At 64.8% G+C, this 16,403-nt stretch overlaps 2 protein-coding genes across 6 annotated transcripts in view; one reads left to right on the top strand and one right to left on the bottom strand.

Annotated features, from left to right (window-relative positions):
- Positions 1 to 37: 37 nt before the first annotated feature.
- On the bottom strand, positions 38 to 4,514 carry IZUMO2 (IZUMO family member 2). 5 transcript variants are annotated; one of them, XM_043501241.1, is made up of 7 exons: positions 4,247 to 4,514; positions 2,226 to 2,300; positions 1,617 to 1,703; positions 1,444 to 1,464; positions 1,238 to 1,318; positions 810 to 933; positions 38 to 280 (listed from the first exon to the last, which is right to left on the bottom strand). In XM_043501241.1, the coding sequence occupies exons 1-7, from the start codon at positions 4,512 to 4,514 to the stop codon at positions 238 to 240; spliced, it is 699 nt and encodes a 232-aa protein (XP_043357176.1). In that variant the 3' UTR covers positions 38 to 237. The 5 variants fall into 5 exon arrangements, with proteins under 5 accessions (XP_043357176.1, XP_038238175.1, XP_043357177.1 ...); XM_038382247.2 differs by lacking the exon at positions 4,247 to 4,514 and adding an exon at positions 2,642 to 2,870; XM_043501242.1 differs by lacking the exon at positions 1,238 to 1,318.
- Positions 4,515 to 4,519: 5 nt separating this feature from the next.
- Positions 4,520 to 16,403, top strand: part of LOC119847448 (myosin-10-like) — a 24,430-nt gene continuing 12,546 nt past the window's right edge. Inside the window, exons 1-5 of the mRNA XM_043501683.1 lie at positions 4,520 to 4,658; positions 12,170 to 12,536; positions 14,680 to 14,836; positions 15,208 to 15,235; positions 15,856 to 15,958. Of these exons, the coding sequence (XP_043357618.1) occupies positions 12,189 to 12,536; positions 14,680 to 14,836; positions 15,208 to 15,235; positions 15,856 to 15,958 (636 nt within the window). The 5' untranslated portion in view covers positions 4,520 to 4,658; positions 12,170 to 12,188. The remainder of the gene's footprint in view (positions 4,659 to 12,169; positions 12,537 to 14,679; positions 14,837 to 15,207; positions 15,236 to 15,855; positions 15,959 to 16,403) is intronic.

The following is a 16,403-nucleotide window of genomic DNA, read 5'->3' as shown; positions in this document are numbered from 1 at the left end:
TCTAGTGGCTGGGGGGGCTGGGAGCCAGGACTCAAAACCTTGTTGTCTGTGTTTAATTTCCAGCTGGAGTAGAGCAGGGGTGGGAGAGGATCTGAGATTTGGGGAGCTGGGGGCTAACAGCCGGAGCTAGCGCCCCCGTCTGTGATCTCCTCCTTGGGGGCTCCGGTGTCCGTCCAGCCCTGTCCCCAGCCAGCTGCTGGGGCCTGGGACGGGCGGTGTGTGTGGGGTGTGTGGGTCCTACTGCCTCAGGGACTGCTGGTTCCTCCAGTAGGTGACAGCCCTGTGGGGTGAGAGACAGAGTCAGACGGGCCTGGACAGCGACCCCTCACTTGCGGGGGATGCGGCCGGCTCTGGGAGGGGGTGTCACGGGGGATGCGGCCGGCTCTGGAGGGGTTGCAGGGGATGCGGCCGGCTCTAGGGGAGGGCACAGGGGATGCAGGCAGCTCTGGGGGGCAAAAGGGGATGTGGCCGGCTCTGGGGGTGGGGGGCATGTGGCCGGATCTGGGGAGGGGCGCGGGGAATGCAGGCGGCTCTGGGGGGCGTGGGGGATGCGGCCGGCCCGGGGGGGGGAGGTGCGGGGGATGCAGCCGGCCTGGGGGGAAGGTGCGGGGGATGCGACTGGCTTGGGGGGGGTCTCGGGGGATGCGGCCGGCCCGAGGGGGGCGCGGGGGATGCAGCCGGCCTGGGGGGAAGGTGCGGGGGATGCGACTGGCTTGGGGGGGGTCTCGGGGGATGCGGCCGGCCCGAGGGGGGCGCGGGGGATGCAGCCGCTCTGGGGGGGGGGCGGCGCGGGTTCCTCTCACACTCACGCGACACTCAGCGCCAGGAAGAGCAAGGCGCCCATACAGAGCACCACGGAGACGCCAGTCCGGGCGATGGGTGGGCCGGGGGCCGGGGGCCGGTACCGTAGGGAGAGCCGGGCCTGGGAGTCCACTATATTGGGAAGGGGGGTTAGCAGCGGACAGAGCTGAAGGCCCTTCCCAAGTACCCCCCGCACGCCCGCTGTCTGCCCCCCCAGCGCTGACCCAGTCATGACACCCCCCCAACTTGGGTGCCTGCACCCCGTGGCCCTGCTTGACCCCCCATGCCCCTCCGACCCTGCACCCCATGGCCCTGCTTGAGCCCCCATGTCCCCCCGACCCTGCACCCCATGGCCCCCTGGACATCATGGTCATCTGCCCATGGCCCCCTGACCTCTCCCTGCCCCCCACCCCTCTGCCCTCTGACACCCCCCTACCAAGGCAGTGGTGCTGCTTCAAACACACGGCTTTGGCCTTCCTGCAATTGGTGCAGTCAAAGACGTCATAGTAGAGCCAGCCTGGGAAGGGGGAAAGAGTGAAACCCCCGGGTAGGCACCCAGCCAGCCCCCGCCCCCCACTGACCCCTACCCCATTCCGTGGCCCCCTGCCCCATTCCCCGAGCAGCAATGGAAAGTCAACTTACCACAGGTTTTGGGGTTACAAGCTGGGGAGAGACAGAGAGAGAACCCGATTATAGCCCCAGACTGTGACTGAATGGCCCCGCAGAACCGGGGGATTCGGGGGGGGGAATTGGAGGAAGGGGGAGGGGCCCAGGGCAGGGGCAGGCCTCTCCCCCTACCCCCCAGGAGCTGGTACCTTTTGCCTGATGCTCCTTCAGAGCCGATTTCAGCTCCATGGTCGTTCTGCGCCTGTAAGCAACCAGCGCGTCCAGCAGGGCCTGGTCTGGGGACAGACGGGTTAGTGACTCTGGTGGGGGGGGCGCTGTGGGGAGCAGGGGGGGTGTGCTGGCTCTGGGGGGGAGCTCCCAGCTATCCCAACCTGGCCTGTCTCAGCAGGGGGCAGTGTGGGGTGCTGGGGGCATGGGGCTAGTGGAGCGTGGGGCTGTGGGGCGCTGTGCGGTGCTGGTGGTGAGGGGCTGTGGGGTGCTGGGGGCGTGGTGCTGTGGGGTGTGCGGCTGTGGAGCATTGTGGGGTGCAGGGCTGGGCACTGTGAGGAGCTGGGGGCACAGGGCTGTGGGGTGAGGGGCTGTGGGGCACTGTGTGATGTGGGGGGCACAGAGCTATGGGGTGCAGGACTGTGGGCCTCTGTGGGGTGTTGTGGGGTGCAGGACTGGGGTTCTGTGGGGCACTGTGGGGCATGGCACTGTGCAGCACTGGTGGTGCTGTGGAGTGCTGGTGGCACATGGGACCGTGGGGTGCAGGACTGTGGGGCGCTGGGGGCACAGTGGGGTACAGGGGCTGTCACCTGTTAGGGCGCTTCGTTCCAGGCCAGCTGCCGTCAGCCTCACGCGGTGGATCAGGGCGTTGATGCTGCTCAGAGCTGGGGGGGAGAAAACATCGGACTGAGGAGCCCACCCCACGTCCCGCCCCCTGCAGCACAGCGCCCGCTAGAGCTGCCCTGGAGCCAGCCCAGTGTGTGTGTGTGGGGTGTGTGTGTGTGTGTGTGTGTGTGTGTGTGTGAAGGGTGTTGGGTACAGAGAACCCGATCGTAGCCCTGGAACACTGGAGTGTTGGTGAATTCAACCTCATCCCTTCTGCCCTATGGCTCCCCCCATCCATGCAGCGTCCTCCCCCAGACCGTGCCTGCTGGATACGCATGGGCTGTGGCCTCTGGATACCCCTAGTCATGCCCCCTGAAGGTCCCTGGGCCATGCCCCATACCGGCCGTGCCTGCAAACTGGCTGGTGGCGTAGTGGCGGAAGAACCCGCCCTCCATGCCACGCAGCAGGGCCTGGGCCCGCGCCTGCAGGCGGCTGTCGCGGATCTGCCGGGGCACCAGGCCAGTGCGGAGCGATTCCAGGGTGCTGCGGATCTGCCGGTCGCACTGCAGGCAGCCCCCGGCGCCCACCGCCAGCCAGGCCCCCAGCATGAGGGGAACCAGGAGCACCATGGCGCAGCCCAGTGTGACAAGTTCTGCCCGTTCTCAGCCCTGATGCGCTGGGCACCAGGGAGAATCCTCGGGGCGAGGGTGACATCACAATGCAGCGTGGGATTGTGGGTACGGTGTGGGCAGAGGGGTGTGTGGGTACAGCATCGTGTTGGGCGCGGCCCAGACACGGAGTCACCGAGATCAGGGCCCCGTCGTGCCGGGCGCTGCCTAGACACAGAGTCACTGAGATCGGGGCCCCGTCGCGCTGGGCGCTGCCCTGGACACACACAAAGCAATGATCGCCCAGTCTAACTGGACAACGGGTGGGAGGGAGCTTATAATGTAGCCCCAGTTTTGCCATGGCCCCCCTGAGCCTGGCAGCAGGGCGTGTCCCCTCTTGGTGGTATGGGAAGACCTCAGTCCCAAGGGTCGCTATCACAGGCCAACGCTAATGGGTTCCCTCCCAATGCTGGGGACTGAGCGTGAGCCACAGCAGGGGGCTCTGTGGGTGGTGGGGGTGGCACAGAGTGGCTGGGCCGGGAGTACGAGGGGTGCCAGGCTGGCTCCTCCTGCCAGCCAAATCCACTGAATCCCCAGGCTTGGTGCTTGGCTCCGGAGGGCTCGGTCTCCAGCAGCCCGGCAGCTGGTGCTGTGTCATTGCAGGCAGGGCCTGTGTCGGCGGGCGGAGGAACCACCTCAGCTTGGCAGCAGCCAGCTCCAGCCCCTGGGCAGCTCGCACCACAAGAGATCAGGGCAACCTAGAGCTGCCGGGCTGGGCAGTGGGGGTGAGCGAGCCAGCCCGGGGGGCTGGGCAGTGGGGGTGAGCGAACCGGCCTGGTGAGGGTGAGCCCGACAGCTGCTTGGGACCTCTGCAGGGGTGGGCCCAGGCACAGAATGGCTGAGATTGGGGTCCTGTTCCCAGCTGTGGGAGGGGAGTGGTATCTAGTGGTTAGAGTGGGGGTGGTTGGGAGGCTGGGAGCCAGGACTCCTGGGTTCTATCCCCGTCTCTGGGAGGGGAGCTGTGACTGGTGGTTAGGGGAAGGGGCTAGGAGCCAGGACTCCTGGGTTCTCTCCCCGGCTCTGGGAGGGGAGCGGGGTCTATTGGGTAGAGCGGGGGGGGGCTGAGAGCCTGGACTCCTGGGTTCCGCGCCTGCGGTGGGAAGGGGCACTTTGCTGGTCCAATGACTATCTGCCCCCCCACTCTGGGCCCCAGACAATGGGCCCCATTGATCCCGCCATCCCCCGTCCCCCTCCAACTTCACACAAAGCGCCCCATTCAGTTTCCATTCGCCCCACCCCCTCTGCCTATCCCCTCGGCCGATTGGCCGTAGCCCTTGCCACTCACCCTTACCTCCCGCCCACGCCGTAGTGGGCGAGGTCTGCCTTCCCCCACTAACCTATCCCATGGCTCCTGTGGGTTCCCACTCCCCGGCCATTGGTGGGCTGCCTCAGGAGTGGGCGGGTCCAGCGCCCCGGGACACCTCCCCCCAGCCCGGGGCAGCTCAGTAGCTCCTTGGCCGCTGGACCGGCAGCACCTGGGCTCATGTGGAGGGGTCGGGGGGGGGGGCCTGTCTTTTTCCCCTCCCCCACTCTCCGGGGGGGGGCACCCAGCTGGCGGGGGGCCTGGGCCTGGATGCTTCCAAAAATGCAATAATCTAATTGCATCAATTTACATAAATTTGCATAATCACCCGGCTGCCTCTCCGGGCCAGTGAGCACAGCTCGGCCTTGTCAATAGCCCGTGAGAGCTGCACCCCCTCCGCGGCCAACACCTCCCCGGCCCGGACACCTTCCTCCGGCCCTGCTCAGGTAACCCCAGCGCAGGCGGGCGCCGGATCCGACTTGGGGGGTCCGTGCTCCGGCCCGGGGGGGCCCGTTGTCCGCAGCATGTTGCCAGCTTGGGGGTCCCGTTATCCGCAGCAGGGGGCCGGCCCAGGGGTCCCGTTATCCGCAGCATGGGGCCAGCCCGGGTGTCCCGTTATCCGCAGCAGGGGGCTAGCCCGGGGGTACCATTATCTGGTCCCAGGGGTCCCGTTATCCGCAGCATGTTGCCAGCCTGGGGGGCCCATTATCCGCAGCAGGGAGCCGGCCCAGGGGTCCCGTTATCTGGTCCCGTTATCCGCAGCAGGGGGCCGGCCCAGGGGTCCCGTTATCTGGTCCCAGGGGTCCCGTTATCCGCAGCAGGGAGCCGGCCCAGGGGTCCCGTTATCTGGTCCCAGGGGTCCCGTTCTCCGTAGCAGGGGGCCGGCCCAGGGGTCCCGTTATCTGGTCCCAGGGGTCCCGTTCTCCGCAGCAGGGAGCCGGCCCAGGGGTCCCGTTATCTGGTCCCGGGGGTCCCGTTCTCCGCAGCAAGGGGCTGGCCCGGGGGTCCCGTTATCTGCAGCAGGGAGCCAGCCCGGGCGTCCTGTTATCCGCAGCGGGGGGTCCCATTATCCGGCCCAAGGGGTCCCCCTGTGCTCAGCAGGATGCCAGCCTGGGGTCCCCTTGTCGGACCCCGGGGGCCAGCCTGGGGCAAGGCCGAGTTCGGTTTGTTTCTTTGCAGAGGGGCTGTGCAGGGACAGGCCACGATTCCCTTTCCCGGGCGCGATCCCCTGCCGAAGCGGGGCGGCTGGGGTGGGGAACGAAACCCCGCTCTCCGGCGGGTCGGTGTCTCGCTCGCACGCCCGGGGCAAAGAGCCTGCGGTCTGGAGCCATTCGGGGGAGCGGGCGGGCGCCTTGAGCCCCCAAAGCGGGCTCCGTTCAGGGCGAGAGGGGCTGGAATTTCCCCGTGGCTCATGCTGGCCAAAGCGGCTCGGAACGTAGCTCGACCTTCCCCCGGCGCGGGAGGAAATTCCCGGGTTGGCCCGGCCGCTGGGGAAGGCTTTTCGGTGCCGCTCCGTATCCCGGGCGGGGGAGGCTGAGGCAGGTTTGCGCCGGTGGGGAAAAGACGCCCCTACGCTTCGCTTTCCATCGGAGCAAAGTCCGGGATGCGCCAGCTCTGCCCCCTCGCTGCCTGCGGAGCAACGCTGGCGACTGGCAAGACCTCGGGCCCCGCGTCCCCCGGGGGGGCTGGTTTCTAGCTGCGGCGGGTGCCCGGAGGTTTACGCGTGACCCGAGCTCTCGCCGGTATTTTGTGCGGCTTTGCATACCCGCGTTGCTGGCTCACGGCAGCCCAGCTGAGCCGGGGGGGGGTTTATCCTGAGCTAAAAGTGCTGGCGCGGGTCTAGCTGCTGGAATAACGCCCCCCCCCCCGGGATACGGCCCCTTTGGTACCGGGAGGGAAGTCCCCGCGCTTCCCGATTTTGCAGGACGCTTTCCCAGAACAGGCCCCGCTCCCCCGGCAGAACGGCCCGGCGAGAATCGCACCGGAGCGAATTGCCGCCCTGCACCGGTTTGCCGGCACCGGTCGGCTCGGGCGGGAGCTGCAGCCGTAAGCGCTGGGTTAGGCTCTGAGCTCGCCGTGGGGACGGGAATCGTCGCCAGCCGCTGATTTCGAACGGCCCCCGTCCGGTTGAAAGGGACGAGGGTGGGGAGGGGAGGGTCCCCGTCACCGGGGCGTCTGGGCGCCGGGCCAGGCCGACTGTATTTATATCCCCGTGCTGAGAATTTGGGCCGGCTCCTTTTGCACCCAAAATAGGCGGCCGGCCCGTGTGTTTTTGGCAGGAGCTGCGAGCCCGAGGGGGAGGCTGCCAGACCAATTAGCGGGCGCGTCGGGATCGGGGAGGCTGCGGGGCGGGGGGGCGAGATGGGCGGGCACCTGCGGGGCCGGCCTGGCGTGATCGCCCCCCCTTCCCGCTGCCTCTTCAGTGACAGTGCAGGGTTAGGGAGGGGAGAGGCCGCCAGGCACTCTAGGACCGGGCCTTTCCTTCGGGGACTTTGATCTTTCAGATTGGTCGGGGGCGGGGAATGGGTTGTGGGGATGTTTCCCTCCGAGTTAGTCCCGTGGCTCTAACCACTAGCCCCCACTCCCCTCCTGGAGCTGGAGAGAGAACCCAGGAGTCCTGGCTCCCAGCCCCCCCAACCACTAGCCCCCACTCCCCTCCCAGAGCTGGGGAGAGAACCCAGGCGTCCTGGCTCCCAGCCCCACCCTTCTCTAACCACTAGACCCCACTCCCCTCCCAGAGCTGGGGAGAGAACCCAGGCGTCCTGGCCCCAGCCCCCTCCTGCTCTAACCACTAGACCACCCTCCCCTCCCAGAGCTGGGGACAAAACCTAGGCATCCTGGCGCCCAGCCCCCCCTGCTCTAACCACTAGACCCCACTCCCCTTCCAGAGCTGGGCATCTCCAACCCCCCCCAGGCAATAACTGCCTGGGTAGAGGGAGGCTGAGGGCAGGACAGGACAGGGAGATGGATTCCCCCCGTGCCAGGCCCATCTACCCTGGTATCCTGCCCCATTCCTGCCCACCGGCACATCTCCCCTGGCTTTGGCAGGCTCCCTGCCTGGTGCCCGCTGAGCTGCGTGGGTGGGGACGCTCAGCCAGATGCTTTATGAAGGGATGGGGGGGCAGTGGGGGGAGGATGCAGCCTGGCCTGTGGGTCTCAGAGGCATTCCTGGCATTCCACAACACAGACCACAATTATGCTGAGAGCACCCTCCCCTCACCCCGGCGCGATGGGCCTGGCTCGGAGCCCTGTCCTTGCCAGAGCCAGGGAGAGAACCCAGGAGTCCTGGCTCCCAGCCCCCCTGTTCTAACCATTACACCCCACTCCCCTCCCAGAGCTGGGGAGAGAACCAATCATAATGGCCAAAACCTGCTTGTGTGTCTCCTAGGGATTATTCCCATCTGGGATATTGGGGCCAGCCCTGGCTGCCCAGGGAGAGTGCCCCTTGCTGAACTCCCTGCAGTCCAGCGCCACCCTGGGGCATCAGGGCCTGCCTTGCCTGCCCGGGGAGAGCGCCCCCTGCTGATCCATCCCCAGGGCAGTCCAGTGGGTCCAGTCGTGTCGTCTCTCCTCCACGTGCTGACCTGGCCAGAACCCGCTTCGCCAGCTTCCTCACTTGGCACCAGCGCAGTGGCAGGGGGTTCCCCAGGTGTTGCAGGCACCTCAGGGCCTCTGGCTCATCCATGGCATGCCCAGCAATGCCCGCTCCGTGCACTGATTGATGAGCTAATTAATGGGCCGGCTGGGCACAGCTAGCAGGAGAGAGGGGGCTGGACCAGGTTCCGGTCCCTGCCAGGGCCAGGGTGTCAGCTGTGATGGCTTGAACGCAGCCGATCACTGGGGTCGGGGTTCTCTCCCCGGCTCTGGGAGGGGAGTGGGGTCTAGCGGTTAGATCAGGGGGGTTGGGAGCCAGGACACCTGGGTTGACACCTGGGACACCAGCCCTGGGCAGATGCAGTTGGAGCAGGTGACTCAGGAATTTGCACCCTGCCCTGCTGAGCTGCCAGATCCACCTGCCTTGGGTCTGGGCCAAAGGGTGTGGGGGGGTGTTCATACCTGCCTCTTCGCTCCTTGTTAGGGAATGAACAGAGCTGAGCCGAGCCCTGCCCTGCGGGTGGGTGGGCGGGCGGGCGGGCGGGACATCAGCCAAGATACAAGTATTGGCACATCCACACAGCGGTGCAAGTGACCCCCCCCAGCGCTGTCAGTGCCCCTCACTCCCGATCCGCAGCCACCTGCTAGCCCAGCCCTGGGCTCCCCCCACAGCTCTGCCGGTGACCCTCACTCCCGACCTGCAGCCCCTGCTAGCCTAGCCCTGGGCCCCACCCACAGCTGGATTTTCAGTTTCTGGGGGTGATGGGCTCTGAATCAGTCAAGTGTATTCAGGCCTCACACTGGCAGCCAGGACTCCTGAGTTTTCTCCCAGCTCTGGGAAGGGGGTGGGGTCTAGTGGTTAGAGCGGGGTGGGGGCTGGGTTCTCTCCCCCCACACTGGGAGGGGGGTGGGGACTCGTGGGTCAGAGCGGGGGCGGGGCTGGGTCTCTCCCCTCCCCAGGGCCAGGAGCTGCCCCATGCCAGCCTCTGGGGTTGGCAGTTCCCTCCTGTCTCCTCCCTGCCTCAGTGACGCGGCCTGGCAGCTCTGCCGGGTGTTGCTGCCCGAGAAGCCGGGATTGACCCTTTAACAGGCCAGGCCAGGTGAGGGGCGCACCCGGGAGTGGGGGGTGGATTAGAGGCTGGTTTGTGCTCTGAGGTCCCCCCATCTGGGGGAGTGGGTGGCTGGGGTGAAACCCCCCCCCCCGCTGAAGGGAAGGTTTCAGGGGTTGGAGCCAGGGCCCGCCACCACCCCCTCCCCCACCCGTGTGCACCCAAGGAGCGAAACACCTTCAGGGAGAGGGCAGGCTGGGGCTTGTCCTGCCGGGGGCGAAGGCGGGGGCAGGATTCTCCTGGCTGTGGGAATGGGGAAATGCAGCTCTGCCCCCACCCGCAGCTGACCCTGCTGCCCCCCAGTGAAGCAACTGAGGGACAGGAGAAGTGGCAGAGCCGAGAGAGAGCCCAGTAGCCCCCACCCTGCCCTAAGCACTAGCCCCCATCTCCCTCCCGGAACCGGGGATAGAACCCAGGAGTCCTGGCTCCCAGCCTCCCTCCCATTCTAAGCACTAGTCCCCACCCCTTTCCCGGAGCCGGGGATAGAACCCAGGAGTCCTGGCTCCCAGCCCCCCTCCCATTCTAACCACTAGACCCCACCGCTCTCCCGGAGCCGGGGATAGAACCCAGGAGTCCTGGCTCCCAGCCCCCCTCCCATTCTAACCACTAGACCCCACCCCCGTCCCGGAGCTGGGGATAGAACCCAGGAGTCCTGGCTCCCAGCCCCCCTCCCATTCTAACCACTAGACCCCACCCCCGTCCCGGACCCAGGGATAGAATCCAGGAGTCCTGGCTCCCAGCCCCCCTCCTGTTCTAACCACTGGCCCCCCACTCCCTTTCCAGAGCTGGGGATAGACCCCAGGAGTCTTGATTCAGTCCCTGCTCACCCCATAGCTCTGCGGGTGCCCCTCACTCCCGACCTGCAGCCCCCTGCTAGCCCAGCCCTAGGCTCTCCCCACTCCACAGCTACTCAAGCTCAATAACAACCCAGCGTATGCAGCCCCAGTCATCCCGAGAGACCCTACAATAACAAACCCTGCGTCTGTGCCCCCCAGTGCTCCCCAGAATCCCGACAGTAACAAACCATGTGCCTCTCCTCCATTGCCCCCCCCCCCAGTAGTTCAGAGAGACCCTACAATAACAAACAGTTCTGTACAGATCACAATGAGAAATCCCCCCCCCCACAAGAGTTTTAAATTCCCAGAACCATGGGTGCTTATTTTCTTATTTCCCCCTGGGGGGGTGGGGCGGGCAGCCGGGGAGGCCCCAAGTGCCGAGCTAGGGTTAGCTATGGAAATGGAGAGGGGAAGCGGGGGGGAATGGGCTGAGGTGTGGGGGACCCAGGGGGCCTCCCCACCGCCACCCAGGCCCCCAGATAGCCTGAGAAAGGGCGGACGAGGTTGGGGACGGGAATCACTGGGTCTGGTTGCCAAGGGGACGGAATTGGGCTGTAGTGACCCAGGTCAGCTTTCCCCCCCCCCCCCATCGCAGCCTGGCCTCCCTGGGCGAATACAAGGAGAGCTGCAGGTCAGGAGTGAGGGGCACCGGCAGAGCTGGGGGGGGGGGGAAGGGCCAGGGCTGGGACAGCAGGGAGCTGTGGGTTGGGAGTGAGGGGCACTGTCTGGCAGAGCCTCTCAGGATTGCACAGGCTGGTTTGTTATTGTAGGGCTTCCTGCTGTGGTGTGCTCTGGTGTGTTATTGTAGGGTCTCTCAGGGGGACAGTGTGTCCAGTGTGTTACTGGTGGGTTTCTCGGGGCTGGTTTGTTATCATAGGGTCTCTCAGAGGGGTGGTGTGGTGTGGTGCATTATTGTAGGGTCTCTTGGGACTGGTTTGTTATTGTAGGGTCTCTCATGGGAGTGGCATGATCTGGTGCATTATTGGAGGGTCTCTTTGGGCTGGTTTGTTGTTGCAGGGTCTCCCGAGATTGGTTTGTTATTGTAGGGTCTCTCAGGGCTGGTTTTTTTATTGTAGGGTCTCTCAGGTGGGTGGCATTGTCCAGTTCCTGTCAGGTCTCTTGGGGCTGTTTTGTTATCATAGAGTCTCTCAGGGGGGCGGCATTGTTCAGTGCATTATTGTAGGGTGTCTAAGGGCTGGTTTGTTGTCATAGGGTTTCTCAGGGGGCAGCATGGTCCAGTGCGTTATTGTAGGGTCTCTTGGGACTGGTTTGTTATCGTGGGGTCTCTTGGGGGGGTGGCGTGTTCCGGTGTGTTATTGCAGGGTCTCTCGGGGCTGGTTTATTATCGTGGGGTCTCTCAGGGGGACAGTGTGTCCAGTGTGTTATTGCAGGGTCTCTTGGGGCTGCTTTGTTATCATGGGGTCTCTTGGGGGGGTGGCGTGTTCCGGTGTGTTATTGTAGGGTCTCTCGGGGCTGGTTTGTTATCATAGGGTCTCTCAGTGAGATGGCGTGTCCAGTGAGTTATTGCAGGGTCTCTCGGGGCTGGTTTGTTATCGTAGGGTCTCTCAGTGAGACGGCGTGTCCAGTGTGTTATTGCAGGGTCTCTCAGGGCTGGTTTGTTATTGTAGGGTCTCTCGGGGCTGGTTTATTATCGTGGGGTCTCTCAGGGGGACAGTGTGTCCAGTGTGTTATTGCAGGGTCTCTTGGGGCTGCTTTGTTATCATGGGGTCTCTCAGTGAGATGGCGTGTCCAGTGTGTTATTGTAGGGTCTCTCAGGGCTGGTTTGTTATTGTAGGGTCTCTCGGGGCTGGTTTGTTATAGTGGGGTCTCTCAGGGGGGCAGTGTGTCCAGTGTGTTGTTGCAGGGTCTCTCGGGGCTGGTTTGTTATTGCAGGGTCTCTTGGGGCTGGTTTGTTGTCGCGGGGTCTCTCGGGGGGCATGATCTGGTGCATTATTGGAGGGTCTCTTTGGGCTGGTTTGTTGTTGCAGGGTCTCCCGAGATTGGTTTGTTATCGTGGGGTCTCTCAGGGCTGGTTTGTTATTGTAGGGTCTCTCAGGTGGGTGACATTGTCCAGTTGCTGTTGGGTGTCTTGGGGCTGGTTTGTTATTGTAGGGTCTCTTGGGGCTGTTTTGTTATCATAGAGTCTCTCAGGGGGGCAGCATTGTTCAGTGCATTATTGTAGGGTGTCTAAGGGCTGGTTTGTTGTCGTAGGGTCTCTTGGGGGCAGCATGGTCCAGTGCGTTATTGTAGGGTCTCTTGGGACTGGTTTGTTATCGTGGGGTCTCTTGGGGGGGCGGCGTGTCCAGTGTGTTATTGCAGGGTCTCTCAGGGCTGGTTTGTTATTGCAGGGTCTCTTGGGGGGAGGGTGCGTTCTCGGAGGGTCTCCCTGCGGCACTGACCCAGCCCCTCTCCCCCAAGGCTCCCTCTGTCTCCAGCCATGGCAGCACGGGTGGTTCAGCGGGACGGCGCCGAGCACTACCTCTTCGTGGACCGGGACTCGGTGGGGAACCCGGCCACGCAGGCGGACTGGACGGCCAAGCGGCTGGTGTGGGTGCCCTCGGAGCGGCATGGCTTCGAGGCGGCCGGCCTGCGGGAGGAGCGGGGCGACGAGGTGCTGGTGGAGCTCGCGGAGAATGGGCGCCAGGTGCTGGTGCCCAAACACGAGGTGCAGAAGATGAATCCCCCGAAGTTCTCCAAGGTGGAGGACATGGCCGAGCTGACCTGCCTCAACGAGGCCTCCGTGCTGCACAACCTCAAGGACCGCTACTACTCCGGCCTCATCTATGTGAGTGCGGGACCCCAGCGTCCGAGAGCCCAACCCCCCACGCCCCTCCCAGAGCTGGGATAGGACCCAGCTGTCTGGGCTCCTGGCCCCCCAGCTCTAACCACTAGACCCCACTCCCCTCCCAGAGCCGAGGAGAGAACCCAGGAGTCCTGGCTCCCAGGCCTTATTCTAACCCACTAGACCCCCACTACCACCGAACCAAGGATTCCCAGCATCCCTGATATGGAATGGCCCCATGTCCTTTCCCTCCCCCACCCTGATTCAGCCAAGGGTCCCAAATGTGCCCCCCTCTCCCCGTTGTCATGGGGGCTGGGAGAGATTGGGGGTGGGGGAAGCCGCAGGGCCGGGTGGTGACATCTCTAGGGAGGGGCCCTCCTGGAGCCAGCTGGGGGCTGCTCCGGCCTGCACTGCCTGGCGTCCCCACTAGGGGTCACCCTGCCCCGTCCCTGGCCTGTCCTGGCAGGTGTGGGGCTGGGCGTGTCTCTGGGCTGGGGGAGGCAGGGAGTGGCCTGTACTTTGCCCCAGGGCGGAGAAGCCTGGGCCGGGGTGGAGGGCGGGACCGGTAGATTCCATGGGGCTGGCTCACAAGGTGGGCGGGGGGCAGAGCACAGCCAGGGGCTTGGCTGGGAACCCGTTAGAGTCAGCCCTGACCCGTGGGAGCCGTGGGCCCAGCACTGGCCCCAGGGCAGCACTAGGGGGCGCTGTGCTGTGGGGCGGGGGTCCCAGTGGGAGTCGCTCTGCACTAGCCGTCAGGGCTGGCCCTGATGCCCCGACAGGGCTGTACCCATGTGGTGGTGGTGGGAGGTGCTGGGGTCAGAGTGGGTAGGTGGGAAGTGCGGGGGGCAGATGGGGTTGGGCATGCGACAGTGTGGGGGGGCAGAAGACACAGCAGCCAAGGTGGGGGGCAGCTGGCTGGGGGGGAGCGGCAGGTTGCCTTGGATCCCTTCCCCCCCTTCTGCCAGGCTGGATGTGGGGCAGGTTGGCATGGTACCAGGGCTAGGACAGGTCTGACTTGTTTGCTGAGAACCTGGGCGGGCCGCAGCGCCAGGTGCGAGTCCTGCCCTGCAGGGGAGTGGGTGGGCAGTTGGCACAGAGGGGAAAGCGCCCCCAGTGAGGTCTCTGTCAGCATGGTGCCCCCACCGTGTCCCCCACTGAGCCCCGCTGCAGCGTGGCACCCCTGGGCCTCACCCCAGCTCGGCCTGTCACCCTTCCCTGCTCAGGACATGCTTGTCGCTGCGTAGCATGAGATAAGGTCACACCCCCTCCCCCACGAAGTGATGCCTCCCCGACCTGGGTCCAACCCCCCCTCTTCCCTCCATGGGGATTTGGGGCTGGTCACCCACTGCTGGGCCCCGTGGACGGGTCTGGAGATGGACACAGTCCCAACCCTAGTATACTACAGGGAGGAAAACACCCTGTCCCTGCAGAACCCAGGAGTCCGGGTTACCGCCCCCCCCCCCCCGCTCTAACCACTAGCCCCCACCCGCCTCCCAGAGCCGGGGATGGAACCCAGGCGTCCTGGCTCCCAGCCCTGAGCTTAGACCGTGTCAGTTGCCTGAGGTCTCCCATGGTGCCCCCGGGGGAGGGACATGCCTGGCCAGTGCCCCTTGACTCTGTAATTAGCTGGGATTTAATTGGTGAGTGGCCCTGCCTGTAATTACAGACCCTGAGCCCAGCTGCCACTGGGGGCCAAGTCTGTGGGTGCAGCAGATGTTAGGGCTGGGAGCCAGGACGCCTGGGTTCTCTCCCCAGCTCTGGGAGGGGAGTGGGGATACAACCCCCCTTCAGATCCCCCGATCTCCCCTTCCCATGCACCCGTTAAGGATCAGGTGGGCGCTGGCTGGGGTCAAAAGGGAGCCCAGATGTGTCTCCATCTCCTGGCTTTGCAGAGGGTCCTGCCCCCCAACAACGCCCAGGGGGATCTGGACCAGCTGGACCGAACGGGGGCACCCCCAGCCCTAGCTCTGGCACGGCCCCTTTCCTCTGTGTTGCCCCCCCCCCCATGAGGCCCCGGCCTTGCTTGGGAATTAACTACTAGGAAATTAGTTTCCCTATCCTAGCAGTGCTGGGGGGAGAACCCAGGAGCCTGGGCTCCCTGCCCCTCCCCCATTGATTCCCCCCCCTCTCTTTCTGCGCCCCCCAGACATACTCAGGGCTGTTCTGTGTGGTCATCAACCCCTACAAGAACCTGCCCATCTACACGGAGCAGATCGTCGAGATGTATCGGGGCAAGAAGCGACATGAGATGCCGCCCCACATCTACGCCATCTCAGAGGCTGCCTACCGCAGCATGCTGCAGGGTGTGTGTGTGTGTGTGTGTGTGTGTGTGTGTGTGTGTGTGTGTGTGTGTGTGTGTGTGTGTGAGAGAGTCACTCCTGCTGGGGCCTGGGCCCTGCTCTGTGTGTTTGTGTCCTGATGGGGCCTGGACCCTGCTGTGTGTGTGTGTGTCGCCCCTGCTCTGTGTGTGTGTGTATGTGTGTGTGTGTGTGTGTCCCCATCCGTGCTGGGGGTTGTGTAGGGTGGGGAAATGGGGCTTCTGGGGCAGCAAGGGCGGGGGCTGTTACATCCAGCTGGGTGACCCCCCCCATTCAGGAGGGGGCTGCGGGTGAGGGGGGTGACACTGCTGGGTGGTGTGCCCAGCACCACACTCACCCCCTATTTCTTCCAACAGACCGAGAGGATCAATCCATCCTGTGCACGTAAGTGTCACAAACTGTGTGTGTGTGCGTGTGCACCCAGCGCTGCTCCCTGCTGGGGGGATGAGGGTGTGCGTGCAAGGGAGAGAGCAACTCTGCCCCCTGCTGGTGTGTGTATCTGTGTGTCCAGCGCTGCCCCAGTGGGGTTTGTGTGTGTGTGCGCTTGTGCCCAGCGCTGCCCCCTGGTGGTGTGTGTTTGTGTGTGCATGTGCGAGCCTGTGGTGTGCGCCCAGTGCTGCCCTCAGTGGTGTGTGTGCATGTGCCCAGCACTACCCTCGGTGGCGTTTGTGTGCATGCGCCTGGTGCTGCCCCCTGCTGGGCTGTGTGTGTGTGTGTGTGTGTGTGTGTGTACACGTGCCCAGCGCTGCCCCCTGCTGGGCTGTGTGTGTGTGTGTGTGCCTGTGCCCAGTGCTGCCCCTTGCTGGGTGTGTGTGTGTGTGTGTGTGTGTGTGTGTGTGTGTGTGCGCCTGTGCCCAGCGCTGCCCCCTGCTGGGCTGTGTGTGTGTGTGTGCGCCTGCGCCCAGTGCTGCCCCTGCTGGACTGTGTGTGTGGTGCTGCCCGGTGTGGCTGCTGTGGGGAGGCTCCGGTCCATGCCCGTCACCGCAGCCCTGGTGCTGTTGCAGGGGCGAGTCCGGCGCTGGGAAGACGGAGAACACCAAGAAGGTGATCCAGTACCTGGCGCACGTGGCCTCCTCCCACAAGGCCCGCAAGGAGCAGAGCATCCCGGTGAGAGTCCAGCTGTGCTGGCCCAGCGCTGGGCACCCATGGGTGCTGGGTAGGTTCTCCCTGTGGGGGGCAGGCATGTACTACTGGACCTCAGCACCGGTGCCAGCTCAGATGCCCACCTGGCCAGTTTGGGGTCCCTTCTCCTCCCCAGCTGCCCATATAAACCTACTGCTCCGCCCAGCACCTGTGTCTGGGCCCTGCCAGCTCCCCCCAACCCTGATGTGCCTCCCCCCCTGAGCTGTGTCCGTGCCCTGTTTGTTATCCCAGGGTCCCTGGGGCAATGGGAGGGGGGGGTCTGGGGCCGTAGTGAGAGGGTTAGAGCTATCCAGTGCTGAGAGGGTGGGGGGTGTGACGATGCTGGTTTTGGTGGGACCCAACTGAGAGTACCAATTCAGGCAAATTGCTTCGAGCAGAGCAGTTACAGCCCAGGGTTGGGGTTTCTGTG

Source organism: Dermochelys coriacea, chromosome 23 (genome assembly GCF_009764565.3).
Source record: "Dermochelys coriacea isolate rDerCor1 chromosome 23, rDerCor1.pri.v4, whole genome shotgun sequence".
Lineage (NCBI taxonomy): Eukaryota > Metazoa > Chordata > Testudines > Dermochelyidae > Dermochelys > Dermochelys coriacea.
The sequence above is the reverse complement of the archived record's forward strand: the minus strand, read 5'-3'. Positions and strand labels throughout refer to the sequence as shown.

Bases quoted from the DNA above. Each gene is read 5' to 3' on its own strand.
- IZUMO2 (XM_043501241.1), bottom strand. From the start codon at position 4,514: ATGCAATTAGATTATTGCATTTTTGGAAGCATCCAGGCCCAGGCCCCC. The intron at 1,465-1,616 runs GTACCAGCTCCT...GTCTCTCCCCAG, and splicing joins GAAGGAGCATCAGGCAAAAG to CTTGTAACCCCAAAACCTGT. The intron at 1,319-1,443 runs GTAAGTTGACTT...CCCCCTTCCCAG, and splicing joins TTGTAACCCCAAAACCTGTG to GCTGGCTCTACTATGACGTC.